The 15528-nt window shown below is 39.1% G+C and overlaps 1 protein-coding gene across 5 annotated transcripts in view; it reads right to left on the bottom strand.

Moving 5' to 3' along the window:
* ELMOD1 (ELMO domain containing 1) overlaps positions 1-15528 on the bottom strand; it is a 65320-nt gene that overhangs the window by 29201 nt on the left and 20591 nt on the right. For 2 of the 5 annotated variants that reach the window (XM_019809849.2, XM_034665693.1), the window contains exons 1-2: positions 13668-13808; positions 10804-10905 (exon numbers count right to left, since the gene is read on the bottom strand). In XM_019809849.2, coding sequence (XP_019665408.1) covers positions 10804-10820 — 17 coding nt within the window. In that variant the 5' untranslated portion in view covers positions 10821-10905; positions 13668-13808. Of the gene's footprint in view, positions 1-4236; positions 4372-10803; positions 10906-13667; positions 13809-15528 lie in introns of those variants that run through there. The other 3 variants (XM_034665690.1, XM_019809850.2, XM_034665692.1) reach the window with 2 other exon arrangements.

Below are 15528 nucleotides of genomic sequence, written 5' to 3'. Positions count from 1 at the left end.
CTTACTTTTCCTACCTTTGCCTAAAAACATTTTGAAAATAAATCAGTACCTTTAAAATAGTGGCCTTGTGTTTTAGAAGTTGTTTTTCCCTTGGTCGTGAGGAAGAACATGCTATGGCAGCTCTCTTCTTCTTTCTCTGTGGGCAGCCTCTCAGCTAGCTCTGGTCCATCACCAGCCCCTCCTTGGTGCCTTTTGGGAGGGGGCCCTCTTTTGAGTCTTCCCTTGCTCTCATTCTTTCCCTCCTTCTCTCTGCTTTCCTTTAGGCACTGTTGCTCCCCTAAAGGACTTGCTTGTGTAGCACCTGTCTTCCCTGCTGCCCAGTCCCACCACTTCTTGGACTTGCTAGAAGGCTCCTCATCAGTTCATTGAACAGTGGGTTTACCTTTATTTATCCAACATTCTCTGATTGAAACCTTCCCCAAACTCCACCTTTTGACAAGTTTGTTCTTGGCTCCTGTTAACAAAATTCTCTTTATTGCACCCTCGATCTCACTCCAATAATTCCTCAACAAACTATGAAGTATATAGTCACCAATCGTGTACTTACAACAGCTTTGGCACATGGGGATTTGTGTTTTATGCCGACTTTTATTTTTAATATGTGAGTGTCTTCCACTTCACAGCACTGTTTGGAGTCTCACAATGACTCAAGCTACACAAGTAAAGAGGACTTCTCATCCAGGAGCTTACATTTCACCCATCTTCTCTTCCTACTTTGCATTCCTAGGACGCAGAATTATTTATATAACTTTCTATTGGTGTCATTTCTAAAAGGTGTTTCTTTTTCACAAATGTTCACTAATTCCCTCCAACTCTAACATAAGGTGATCCAGGGTCATTCAGATTAATCAGAGTAGTTAATAGCCTTAGTGATGTGATCCATCTATGAATATGAACCAACACTTTGATTGTGTTTCTTTGCTTAATTGCTCTGGCCCTAATATCTTGGACAGCCTGTGTTAAAAATAAAAATTTTAATAGGCTTATTTGTACAAGGGCATGGGATCTATATCATATAAACACAAAGGGAACAGAGGAAACAGTAAGTAACCAAAGTGCTACACTAAGATAACACAATGGAATCCTTTGTAGGCAATAAAATTATGTTCTAGAAGATCTAATAACATGAGAAGATGTCATAGTATGCTTAACAAATAGAAAAAATTAGAAACAAACACATGAAATGATCTACTTTTTCTTTAAAAAAAAATTTAGTGGTAGGATGCCTGGGTGGCTCAGTTGGTTAAGTATCCGACTCTTGATTTCAGCTCTGGTCATGATCTCAGGGTCTTGAGAATGAATCCTGTGCCAGGCTCAGCGCTGAACATAGAGCCTGCTTAAGATTATCTCTCCTTCTCCCCCATCTCTCCCCACCCGTCTCTCTCTCTCAAAAAATTGTGATGTATGAACAAGGAGAAAAAGATGCAGGATATACAACAAAATGTTAACAGTGGTATTTCTAGGTAAAGGAATTATGAATACTTTTAATTTTTACTTTTGGCTAAGTATATTTTCCCTTTTTATAATAAGTACATTTTATTTTATTTCAAAAAAAAGGTTATAACAATTAAGATGTATAAAATGATCATCAAAAGCCATTTCAAAAGTGCATATAAAATATCTATGTGAAGTCAGTTAGATTCTGCTGAAAGATAAAAAATGGATTTACTATATCATAAAATGTGAAATTCAACTATTTTAGTCAAATACATCCTAAAATGTATTAGGATTGAGGTTATTAGCTTCCCTCCCTGCAAAAAAGTTAACCTAGAAATAAATTTAGAGGAACACTGTTTTTTTTTTTTAAAGATTTATTTGTTTGAGAGCACCCGTACACGCACAATTGGGGGTGAGGGGTGGGGGGAGAAGCAGGCTCCCCGCTGAGCAGGGAGCCCAATATGGGGCACCATCCCAGGACCCCGGAATCATGACCTGAGCTGAAGGCAAACAATCACCGAATGAGCCACCCAGGAGCCCCTAGAGGAATGTTTTAATTAGATGAGTGAGAAATTTTACGAAACTTCAACTTTCTCTTTTGGAAAAAATTTTCTGTTTTTCCACCTAGTAGGTAGCTATGCCAGAAGAAAAGATTGAGCAATGTCTTTGTTAACTGGTTACCACAACAAGTGGTAATGATATTACAGGTTGGCTTTATGTCTGTTACTCAGTGGAGGATAAAAGCTTTCCACGATCTGTCCTTATGGTGCCCATGTAGTTTGCCTGGCACGTGTTCCAGCTCCACAAGCAAAGCCTTTTCGGTTCATGTGTCAGGATTCCTGTGACAGTCAGGTTCTTGTTGTACCAGATCTTCCTAGACGAAAGGGTTCTGATTCTTGTTTAAGGAGTATCTTTGTATTTATTCTACTTAGGGTGCAAGCCACCAGACCATTTTATCGTTTAAATTAAACTAGAAAGTTTCCCCCATACAAAGATGTGGCTTGAGGCCTAGAAGTGTCCTCCTAGGGCTAGGGAGTGTCCAGGTGTACAGTGGCTTCTAGCCCATCCGTAATTTCTCCCACTGGCCTCCTTGCACACAAGAAGAAAATGCCTGGGGAACTGTTTTGCATTAAGACAGCCTTACATAAAAGGAGAGAAAAGACATCATGTTCTGTTTGCTCTTCTCTTTTCTTTTTTTCAACTCCCCTGAGGATGTTCCTACTGTCAAAGACAGGGAAACCCAGTGGAAACGTACATGAGGCATTCGAGATGCTGCATCATTCTTCTGGGCTCACCTCTCTGAGGTGTACTGCATCCCTCTCACACAGTCCCAGAAGCACTGTCACAAACTGTGCACAAGAAATGCCCATTCACTTGCAGAGTGACATTTATACACTGCTTCTTTACTCTTTTGTAATTTCTGGGCCAGTTGTCCTGATAATATTAATTATTAAGGATATTATTTTAATTATTTTTCCTAATGGGTCAAAACACCCACAAATATTACATTAAAAAGCCAGCTCGCTATGCTGGGCACTATGTTTTTTGCTTTGCTAGGTACTTTGTATTTTTTCCAGCCAGATCATCAAACAGTGTTTTGACAGATATAATTTATTTTGCATTCAGATCATAATCGAAGGCATGGTCAGAGATGGAAACACCAGTGCTGCCCTTTACATTGGAAGCCTTGTTTTGATGACTTAAACAATATCCAACTTGCTTCCTCATGAAAGGACCAGATCGGCAAAGCCTCCCTATGAGCTTCTCAGGATGGCTGTTCTTCACCATCAAGTGTTGCCAGGGGCTTACTTTTAAAATTTTTGAACCTATTTAAGTCCCTAAATTGTAAGGTTTATGAAAAAACTGTTGACGGTCCAGAGGAGAATAAACATGATTAAATATTTTGGGAGAATGTTAAATTCGTTTGGCATGTTCACCCTGAAAAGGAAGAAATTAAGGAATGGATCTTTAAATGCTCTTAAGTTGAGCAGTGGTTGGTTTAGGAGAAAAGGGAAGGAAGGAAGTTCCTACTCTGTGAATAAGAATTACAGCCACACGCTATCCACCATCTGAACTCTATATTCAGGGGTTTTATAATTCTGCTTGGTCTTTCCTCGTGGCCTAAATCACCAAAACAAGAGGCTTACTTTTAATTAGGGGAATCTTTCACTTTTTTTCTTTATAACACTAGACTTATTTTCTTAGTTCTGATGGAAGATTCTCAACTCACTACTGAAAAGATGTACATTTTGTAGGAACAATAACATTCTCAAGAGTACTAGGAGAAAATACTGATCACTATGCCGTTTTTAATAATTGCATGCATGGACAGCAATTTTTATGTTTATTTCTGTTTCTTTTTTTTTAATCACAGTATTTTGATAGTCTTCCAGAAGGAGTTAACTGTGGCTTCCTAACATGAATGCCTTGCACAAGCACTGGGAGAAGCTGATTTAATAATAAGAACTACTTATGTGTGTTTTATTTCCAACATTTTCTATTACAACTGTTTATTAATATGCTGCAGAGTAAGGTTTATGGTGGAGTTCACAGCAGTGTTTTTCCACAGGCAGTTATACTCACTTCTGTTATTTAACATTCATTCTCTGGCTTGAACCAGAATAGCCATCCAGTGTAAATTATTCAAAGTGGATCATATCTCTAACACCAAATAAAAGCGAGCTCCTGTTTTGTGGTGCTTTGTTAGGGGAATCCCCACAGCAGGGACGGGGCCTCTGAAATGGGAGAATCACGCAGAACCATGCAGGCCCCTGCCTGCGGGGTGGGGGGTGTGGGTACCTGTAGTGCAACACTACTCCAGCATCTTAAATTTGTGACTGACGTCTTCGTTTGGAATATTAAGAGAAAAGTGGCTTATTTTGAACAGTTTTCAATGAGTTTGCTAATGAAAGTTAATTCTTGCTTGAAGAAATCCTGTAATAAATAAGAAGTACACTACTGGTGAGGAAGGATACATACAAAATAATCACAGTTCTTGGTTCAAACCAGTTTCCTAAATGAAACACTTTCCATCAAAGTGGCCATAAAGAACAATAAACTTCTCAATGTTTCCAGCATTTTATGCATTTTCTGAAATGATATTTAAAAAATTTTAGTTGTTCTATTGGAGTTCCTAATTAGGGGCACTGGCAATCAATTTGAAATTAACTTGTCAGTAGGGGTTTGGCTTAGTAAATGGGCCCCTCTCTATAATGAGCTTGCTACTACTAAGAGAAGCTGGATAGGACCTGATGCATGAACGGATAATATGAAATCACAAGGAAGCCGTTTGTGGGCCTCTAGAAGAACAAGAGTAATTCCCCCCCTCCCCCCTCATCGAGCCTCAGTGAGGCCATGCCCACTGGCCTGGGCATGAGGATCACACTGCCTTTGAAGAGTAGTGGTATACATTTACCATGAGTTGGAACCATTCCAGATTCCACTGCTATAGAGCAAAGGGCACTGTTTTTATATTGCAGGGAAATTTCTTCTGAGGGTGTAGAGAGCAATAGCTGACAGAGGGATAACTAAAACAATAAGTAAATTCATGGTTTATCCGTTTCATTTCAAAGGAAAGGAGGCACAGGCTTATTTTGATTTATTAATGACTCACTACTCTATTAAAAACGTGATGCTTAGGGGCGCGTGGGTGGCTCCTTAAGCGTCTGCCTTTGGCTCAGGTCAGCCCTGGATCAGGCTCCCTGCTAGGCAGGAAGCCTGCTTCTCCTTCTCCCACTCCCCCTGCTTGTGTTCCCTCTCTCACTGCGTCTCTCTCTGTCAAATAAATAAAATCTTTAAAAAGAAAAACAAAAACGTGATGCTTAAATACATACATTTTACAAGATTTATTTTTAAAATTCAGATTTTTTGTTTTGCTATTTGGTGAATACTTTTATCGACTTATTTATAAGGGAATCAATAAACACATTATACTTTGACATTTAAAAGGTATTTTAAAAAGAAACTAAAGAAGTATTTAAACATAATTTCAAATATAAAGTTTTATTGTAAATAAAAATATTTTTAAAAGAACCCAAATTAAACAAATCTGTATGTAAAGTCATCATCCATAATAGGCCTCAGAATCTTCTAGAGGGGATAAGGAGTGGGCCTGTTACTCTTAGAGATTCACTACATAGAGGATGTTCTCGGTATTATGAATATATTAATTTCTGTTGAGTTAAAGACCTGGAGTAGCTGACGGAAAGAGATTTGAAATGAATTGGGGGGAAAAATGAGAAATGATCATTGGAAGGTAGTTTACTTATTCCTTCACTGAACTGAACAAATACAAAATGAGAAATTGTATAGTACAGAAGAACAGGGAGTGGGGAAGAGGTGGATAGGAGTCAAGAACTTAATGTCACTGCAAATTCCATGCCATCCCTTGTCCACAAAGAACTTATAGTCTAGTAAAGAAAATGACAGTAAAAACAGAAACAGTGTGATAATTCTACAAAAGAAATGGCCCAGAGTGTTGGAGAGGCAGAGGAGAGAAAGTACCTTCCTCTGAGATTGGACAGGAAAGCCAGCTCTCGGCGACCTGGTTCTCCTAACAGGGAGGCAGAAACAACATGGAAAATCAGCATTCCTTCCTCCCTTCAGAACAAAAGTGAAACATACAATAGTTCAGTGAGTGAAATTCAAACCAACACGTATTGAGTGTCCATGGCTTTCATTTATCTTGCTCGTGCTCTGGAGGAAGAGCTTCCCGAAGAATGAAGTGGCCGAAAAGTTGGCCTTGAAAATCTGAGGGAAGGCAAAGGGGCGGGAGAGCAGGGCTGCCTTCAGTGGAGCTCTAACACAATGTCTGATGGCAGCTGGATGGTGAGGCCACCCACAGCAAACTGCCTAGAAAACTTTCCAGGTTAACATATTTCAACAAGCATACGGAAACAGTTTTTTGTTGTTGTTTTGTTTGAGTGCAGGGGACAAAATAATTTAAAATATATGTATGTGTAGATATACATACATGTGTTCATGTATATATGTGTGTAAATGCACATGTATGTATACACCTAGATGATCTACGCGTGCACGTGCTTGTGTCCTAAGAAAGAGAAAACTATGGCTAAAAGTACTGGTTTCCAGTGAGAGAGGTATTTGGATGCTTAGGCCATAAATCTTCCCCTTTTCCGGACTCTGCCTCTGTATCTCCTAAGCTCAGTCATCGTCTCTCAAGCAACGTTAACTGAATTCTGCAACAACTACATGCATGACTCTACACCTTCTGCCCTTTAAAAGCACTGGACATTGGTTGGTGGAAATACTGCCTGATTAAATAGGGAAGTGTCTGAAAGCCTGACTTCAAGTCTATCCTCGATTTGCCACTATGAGCTGTGTGACTTTGGACAAGCGACTTGGCTTCTCTGGGTCTCTGCCCTCTCATTCGTCAGGTGAAGGGAATGGACTAGCTTTCTGGCTCTAAGAAAAGGCTAGACGTGTCACAAGGCAACGAGAGTTTTCATCAGACTTCCTTCTTTTCAAGTCCCACTGTAGATGTGGCTGAAAATGTTACCATGCTTCTGGGTTGTGTTATGCCCAGCCTGCAAAGGTCTCTGAGAACGGACCCAAGTTTATCTTTGCCACTTCTCTTCTACTCACCCTAAAAAGGGTCTACAGCCAATAAACCTGGACCACCTGCTGCTTGTGGCAGTTGGTCACATTTTCCCAGCTTTCGTTCCTTCCCAGCATCTTCTCCACCTCCCACACCCTCTGTCGTTATTTAAAAATACTAGCTTCTAGTCCTCCCTTTTCCCTAGCCTCACCTCAGTGAAGCCTTCCCTAAAAATTTCTGCCACAAAATGCCTGTGGCACATCAGTAAGCACATCACAACTTACGTCAGAGTTTTGTGTGTGCCTTAACTCCATAGCAAGTGGTAGGTTTGGAGCAGAGGTCCCCTCACACTCGCTTTTGTGTCACCTACAACACCTCACAACAGGCAGAGAATGAGGAGGTAATGTGGTGCAGAAATAATGAGAAACATCTCTAAGTCAGACAGGCTTGATTCAAATATCTGTGTGCCCCTGGATGAGTTCCTTAACTTTGCTAAGCTTTCTTGCCCTGCTCTGTACAAAGGGATAATAATCCCTACTTTGTTACAATTGTTATAAGGAGAAAATAAAAATTAAAAATGTGGGATACTACTGGAATTACTAGCAGTAAGTGCCTACTATGTGAATCGGTGGACAAAAATATTAATCAAGTGTGAATGACTTAAAAAAACAATTTGCAGATACTTTTGCTAATTGGAAGCCTTTATTTACCTAATGATAGCAGTAAAATACTTTTTTCCCCGTCATTGCTTTATAGCCAGGACTTGGGTATAAGTTTGTTCTCTTTCTCAAAATTTCTCCCTCAGACATGTGAGTGTGACAGATGCTTTCCTTCCCTCTCTTCTGCCTAAGGAAGAAGGTATGCAGTGAAGTTCATGGCCAAGAAAGGGAGATCCTTGAGGCTGGGATAGTTGGAAGCAATTATTTATATGGAGGGACTTAAAAGATTCCCTTATTAGAAAATTTCATAACGTTCTGGTAACTGTAAAAAATACAATTTCAGTAAAAAATCTTAGCAAGGGAAAATATTTTAGTACAAGTTTTAAGCCATCCCTATTATATATATCAAGTTAATTAAAATTATGAGAATATATAAACTAAACCCTAAGCCTCAGTTCTATTTGGGGCCGAAAAAGTGCACCCTCTTTCTCTGATCATCTACATAAATACACTTTCTTCTGCATTTTATCTTTGTATTCCTTTAATGCAGACCATGGCTAAAGTCATTGAATGACTACAGGCTACTTATCCAGTATCCCACATCTACTCTCAATTTCAAATACACCCTTCAGCTGGGTGTACTAATCCTGTAGCATTTATTTCTAATATCTCATGTTATGTTTTTTAATCAAATATTTTCTCCACTCCGCTATGCTCTGAACAGTTACACCATTAATACACTGATGGCAGTTACACTGATGGCAGCAGTGAGCTACAAAGAGCAGAGTGTGGGTATCATGTCACTTAACTATGGATTAAAATCCATTCTTTCTCCAACCCGGTTTAAGATTAACCTCATGTCTTCTGGAGCTGTACATGAAGTGTTTCATTCCAGAGCAACTCAAAGGTTGACAGATTACCCACTCTGTGGGCTTTTAAATAATACTGAATTCTTCTCAGAATCAACTCCTTATTCTGCATAATGTATTTGCAGAGATCAGGAATAAACACCTAATTTGTTTAGGCTGTGTTTACATAACCTCTTATTTGGCTCAAATGAAAAGATTGCCGAAATTGTCCCACATCTGTGGGAAGGGACTGCGGTGGGTGGGGGGGGAAGGCAATCTAAATGACCTGATAGAGCTTGTAATTCAGGGTAATTCTCTTTGACCTCTTATCCTTCCGATTTCATAAACACCAACATATAGTGAATATGTACATTATAGCTTAATAAAAAACATTAAAAACACCAACATATAATGAATATACACACATTATAACTTAAGAAGAAAGCATTGAAACCACAAACTAAGGCCAAAATAATAATCCACTTGGGGCAGTGACTGAGTTTCCTTTTCTTATTTCAAAACCAATGGTCAATGAAAATCTTCGTTTCTTTCTTGATATGTAATGTTACCCTAGCTTCTGTTTCATATAGATGATCAATGTCAAATAATATTTATAAAATACGTGTCTTGAGTTGAAAGAGAAGGGTTTGTATCAGAACACGGAACTGATCGGGATGTGCTGGTTCTGTTCTTGGTGCTAGCCTGTGTGAAGTCACAGCAGTAGGTTTTTACCAGACCAGTGCTCAGTCGCAAATACACGTTCATTACAAAAATGTTCTCATCTCTACTAGACATGGTGTTGCAGCTGTTCAGCTTAACAGAAGACTAACAGAAACAAATGCTACTTTTCTCCTTAAACGGTTAGTTGTGAGGCTACTCAAGCCTTTCTAAATGAAGACTCTGAAGAGGAAATCCAGTAGTACGAATCTTGCCCCGGACTTCACCACTACCGACAGCCCTTTTTCAAAAGGAACTTCTGACCTCTAAGCTTCAACTAACACTAAAACCTTCTGCAACTAAAAAACACCATGTTTACATTTAGAAGGGATTCGTAAATACCAATTTTTCATGAATGTGTAAGTAAATAGATGGGTTAATTACCATGGCAACCACAACCATGTCAGGTCAGTACTTTGCTGGCAGATGTCCTAGTGATTTTTCAAATACTGTCCTTTAACACAGCTGAGATAAACAGGCTGAGGAGTACTCTGTACAATAAAACCAAAGCTAATGCCTGTAAACGGTTGAACATGACCTCCTGAGAGGTTTCCATAATTCTAAGACCAGTATCCTCACCAAAACACAGTGAATCCCACACAAACTGATCTAGGTGTTTCATACATAGTGATAACAACCAAAATCAGCGAGGAAAAGAAAATCTTAAATGGCAGCCACTAAAAGAATGAAATCATTTCCTAAAAGAAGTAAGCCTACTAATTACTTGCTTAGAGAAAACAACTAGAGCAAGGGGCAAGAATGTGTAATAGAGGTAGGCTATTCTGAGGAAAAGAAACTCAATCTTTGGAAAGTGTGTATTATTTGCTAACTTTTGGAACCAGAATAACTCTGTTTTGTCATATTTAATATGATGTAAAATTTCTCTGGAAATTTCATTAATAGATTGTGAATGGCCATCAAATTCTCTTAAAAATAATTATAAGTATAGGTCCAGCCAAATGGCTTTCAGAACAATACAGTATCACCACAAAACACACCAGCATATATGTTACTCTATACAGCACAATCTTGAGGGAACCAACAATTAATGCAGAGTTCAGAGGCATCAAGGAGGCAGGAAGAGCAAAAGCTTAGAACATATATATATATATATTTTTTTTTTTTTTACCAAAAAGGAACATTTGAAAATGCCGTATGAATGACCAGCCAACCAAAATCTAAATTAAGGAATATTTAAAATTACTTTCTTCAGGAAAATGATTCTACACAAATTATACAGATTTCTTGACTACTTACTTGCTCATTCCTCAAACCTTGACCTTAAGGTTTTAGAGACACATGGCATCCAGGTTGTCCAAAGTCCACCTACCCCATGCTTTTGTGCCTGTGTTCTCTTACACTCTCTTGTAATCTCCTACTGTAAGTGCTCTCTTAGCAGCAGTATTCAGATAGGGCAGCGGAGGAAACCTGTGACCAAATTATTCTTAGCAAAAATACAATGCTATTTTATGGATCCTAAGAGACCTGGTTATAGGATTACAAATGGTGAACAGAACTATTTTCCTAATTCGGAAGGAAGTTTCTCCCTTTTAGAGGGCTCAACCAGGGGACCATAAACACTTACCTCAGGAAGTGCTTCATTGTGCCCGTTTTGATTATCTAGGTGTTATCCAAACTGTCCTCAAGTAATTGTTTCCAAATTTGCCTTTGTCAGAGTAAGTGCAAGCTGCGGGAAGAAATTTCATATATTTACTATTAATGGCGCTAGAAGTCCCAAACCCAAGATTACTGCTTACCTTAGTAAGCAGATAATGTGCTGTGCACCCAGGACATGATCAACTAAACTGCTCACACAGCATTGCAGTTCGGTGGGTAGAGAGTACAGCCAAAGGCTTTCACTTCATAGTTACATAATTACTCTCTCATTGTGAGTCCCTTGCTGGAGAAAGAATTTGTTTCATAAGCAATCTCTTCAATAGTAAGGGTTTTCTCTGTTTTGGGTATTATGCCTATATTTTGAAGAACAGTAATTTGTAAGAAAAATAGAAATGAAGAATCATGAAATTAACAATCCTAATTTCTAGATATCTGGTGGTCTTAAATCTGGCAGCCTCAACTTTCCAGAAGTCTGACTCAAAAATAACTAGAAGCAACCACTAATGTCTTCAAGCTAAAAATTAGATGTTAAAGAGCCAAGTACTCCAAACGGATGAATGTTTTGCCCCCACCACCCTCCCCTTTTGGCACTGTGAACAAAACAGTAAAAATTTCTCTTTGCCTAGCAGTTTCCAGTTTAGAGTTTGTTTTTGCAAAGTCTACTGGCTATTGGTCTTCCTCCTGACAAGGAGGTTGCCGGAAGCTACCTACAAAGCAGCAAGTTGGGACAAGATGGAAAGGTACAGACTAGAGAAGAGAGAGTGGCTGGAGGTGACTGAGAGAAGAGATGAATGGAGCCCCAGCAGGTGAGAGCGAGTTGGGAGCTGAGTGTGTAGACACGTGGCTTGGGGCACAGACACCACTACCAACCAGAACAGCCCAGGAAGGTGGGCAGCTAAGCCCCAATAAAAGCCAGGTTTTTCCTATAATACATATGTTTCTGTAACTGTTCCATGAATGCCTGAAAAAGAGTATCTACCCCTCAACTTAAGATTGTGGTTGCTTCTGGGAGGCAAGGGAAGGGATTAGGACTGGGGAAAAGGCCACTGGGGAAAATGGCCTTTGACTTCGTGTTTTGTTTCTTAAGATATATCTGAAGCAAAACAAAGGGAAAAAAGATCTGTTTATTTTGGGTGGTGGGAAGATACATTAGTCTTTGTGCTTTTGTGGTTTTTAAAAATGAATCTGGTTTTGTATTAAAAAGTGTTAGTACCTACCCAGAGCCCAGATCGTGGTTTTGAATAGAGTTTACAATTACGGGAACCAGGGCTCCTTGGAGAAAGGGCTGATTCTAGGGAATATACAAGGTGAGCCTGAAATGTCTTGTGTCAGAAAGTAAGGAAGTGCTTGGAAAGACAGACAGTCAAGGATATGTCAGATAAACACAGGAGCCAACCAAAAAAGATCCCGATGGACAAAGCTGGAACTATTTAAGTAACAAAATAAATAAAGTAGTATTGGATTATTGCCCAAAGTAGAAAATAAATATCCATGATTGCATACTGATATAAACAAACAAACAAGCAAACAAAGGGGAATATATAAGTCTCTAGTACAAATGAATTCCAAATAATTTATGTGGATACTCTGCCCTCAAGGAGGTGGAGCCTAACTCCTAACCCCTTAAATGCAGGCTGGACATAGTATAGTGACTTCCTGAGTACAAAATGGAAAGGGGGGTAATTAGTAACTCTGTACTTAGAGAAACCTGGCAGATACCACCTCAGCTAGGTGATCAAGGTTAATGTCACAGTGGTAAGTCATGTTGACACTCTGTATCCTTGATATGATGTGATATAAATGGCACTTTACCTCTGTGGTCTTCCTCCTCCAAACTCATAACCTGGTCTAATCATGAGAAAAACATCAGATATATTCTCATTGAGGGATACTCCATAAAATACCCAATCACTACTCCTCATAACTGTCAAGATCATCAAAAAGAAGGGAAGTCTGAGAAACTGTCAAGGCCAAGAGGTACCTTAGGAGACACAGATACTAAATGGAATGTGGGATCCTGAATGGGATCCTGAAACAGAAAAAGGACATTAGGTTAAAAGCTAAGGAAATCTGGGGGAATCTGGCTGGCTAAGTCAAAGGGGCATGTGACTCTTGATCTTGGGGATAATGAGTTCAAGGCCCATATTGGGTGTAGAGATTACTAAAAAATAAGTAAACTTAAAAAAAAAACTAAGGAAATCTGAATAGCATGGCTTAAGTTAATAATTAGGTATTAACATTGGTCCATTAGTTGTGACTAACGTATCACATTAATGTAAGATGTTGACAATAGGGAAAACTGGGTGCCAGTGTAAGGGAACTCTTTGTGTTGTCTTTTTAACAGATAGCACATGCAAAGTCCTAGAAGCAAGAGAATACACAGTGTGTAGAGGGGAAATGTTTTCTTTGACCTAGTTGTGCTTGGTGAGAGGGACAGGTAAAAAGGGATGGCAAGATATGGAAAGGCAAGAAAGTCTCAGAAGGCTTTGTAAGCAATATTAAAGCCATCTGAACCTCATCCCATGAGCAATGGGGAACTACTGAAAGTTTTCAAACTGAGATGTGCCATGACCAGACTTCTAGTTTTAAAAATATACTCTGATTGTAGTATGGAGAATGAGTTAGATTGTGTTAGAATTGTAGGGAGGGGCACCATTTAAAGGGTTGTTAAAACAATCCACGCAGAGATACTTAGTGGCTAGAGAAGGCAATGGACAGAGACAGAAGTGCGATGGATTTGAGAGAGATTTAGAAGGTAAAATCAAGTGGACTTTTGTTAATTTACTGATTAGGGAACATTAGTGAAGGAAAAGGAGGAGTCAAACATTATACCTATCCCCGTGGCTAGACAGTAGAATCTTCCACTAAGATACGGAATTCTGGAGATGCAGATCTGAGGGTCTACGTGTATGTGGAGGTCTTTGGGGCGTTCTGAACTTGCAGGGTCAAGTGGTAGTGTAGATGTACATGGATCTGAAAGTCAGGAGAGAAATCCCGTTGGAGACAAAGATCTGGGCTTTCCTCAGCATATAGATGGTAATTAAAACCACAGTCCAGAAGGAAATACAAAATAAATAGTGTATACAACACATTTGTTGCTCATAACAATAGTTCTTTGTCATTAAGGTAATAAATTAGAATTGTACTACTAAGGCAATAAAGAATGAAATACATTTCAGAAAGATTTTATCAAAATAAAGATAATTCTATCCTTAAATGGTTTGTTATCTAGAACTGGTTTATCTAAAAACATTTCATAATGACGTGGGGTAGGTGAAGTATTGTAATACTTCAGCTCCTTGTCATCTACATAAGTATTCCTGAATCTGTCCATTAAAAAAAAAAACAACCTTTTTGAATTCTTACATGCTAGCATCTTGCATGCTGTGTTACACTATATAACATAGCTTAATACTGCAAGGGAGCTTTACTTAAGGGAAAATTCAGCAAATATGGCAGTTATGTGCATGGTGGTTAAGAACGTAAATTTTAGAGACAGAGTTCATACCTGGTATCTACCGCTTGCCAAGTGGCTTTAGACAAGTTTGTTTACCCCCTCTAGGGTGTAGTTTTCTCCCTGGTAGATGGGGAAAGAAATTATAACTACCTTGTAGGGTTGTACTAAGGATTGGATGAACCAAATCATGTAAGGTGCTTAGCGTAGTGACAGGTGTGCGATATGCACTAAATGAGTTGGTTCTCGTTGTTAGTACCAATATTTTATCATTCCTATTAAAGACTCTTCTAAAATAAAAGGTCATTTTGTCAAGTGAAGAATCACTGAGGAGATTGTTTAAATTCCGACAAGTTGTGACCTGAACTGGGACACTGACAGGGGTAGTGGAGAGAAGTGAACAGAAGTGGAAAATATTCAGAAGGTAGCATCAACTGGACTTATTGGTTGAATGGGAAAAGTGAAGGGATGGAAAATAACAATTAGTTCCAATTATCTGTCCCCCAAACAGGAAACAAAGACAGCAATTACTTCTAATTATCTGTCCCCCAAAGAGGAGACACCAAAAATGGCTTTGGGTGGAAAGCCTGTGTAAATGCTGTTTAACGCAGTGCTCACTGGGTATTCATTCAATAGCTTCTTTAAATGTTTTCTATAGGGGCGCCTGGGTGGCACAGCGGTTAAGCGTCTGCCTTCGGCTCAGGGCATGATCCCGGCGTTATGGGATCGAGCCCCACATCAGGCTCCTCTGCTATGAGCCTGCTTCTTCCTCTCCCACTCCCCCTGCTTGTGTTCCCTCTCTTACTGGCTGTCTCTATCTCTGTCGAATAAATAAATAAAACCTTTAAAAAAAAATAAAAAAAATAAATGTTTTCTATAAAAAAAATTACTGCTTACTAAGTCTTTAAAATCTGGCTTTGTTTTAAAGGAGGCACATTTGTCAATGTCCTAGTTGCTGTTAACTAGGACAACCTGTGTAAAGACAGGAACATGCAACGAATAGTGTGCAAAGTGTGATACTCTGAGCCACTATGATTTTAAAAAATCAAAATTTTGAGTTGCTTTTCGCCTGAGTGGTGCTGAGTTAATCTCTTCCTTTGTGGCCAAAATAGCATTTTTCAAGTACTGGGCAGGGCCAGAGTTCAGGGAGAATTTGCAGCTGCTTCTGTTCTTTGCAGCATTTTAACAAAATGGTAGGCCGGATAGATTCTCAAGTATTTTACACACCAGCTTGTTGAC

The sequence above is a fragment of the Ailuropoda melanoleuca genome, chromosome 8 (genome assembly GCF_002007445.2).
Source record: "Ailuropoda melanoleuca isolate Jingjing chromosome 8, ASM200744v2, whole genome shotgun sequence".
Lineage (NCBI taxonomy): Eukaryota > Metazoa > Chordata > Mammalia > Carnivora > Ursidae > Ailuropoda > Ailuropoda melanoleuca.
Note: the sequence above shows the minus strand (reverse complement) of the source record. Positions and strands in the feature narration are given on the sequence as shown.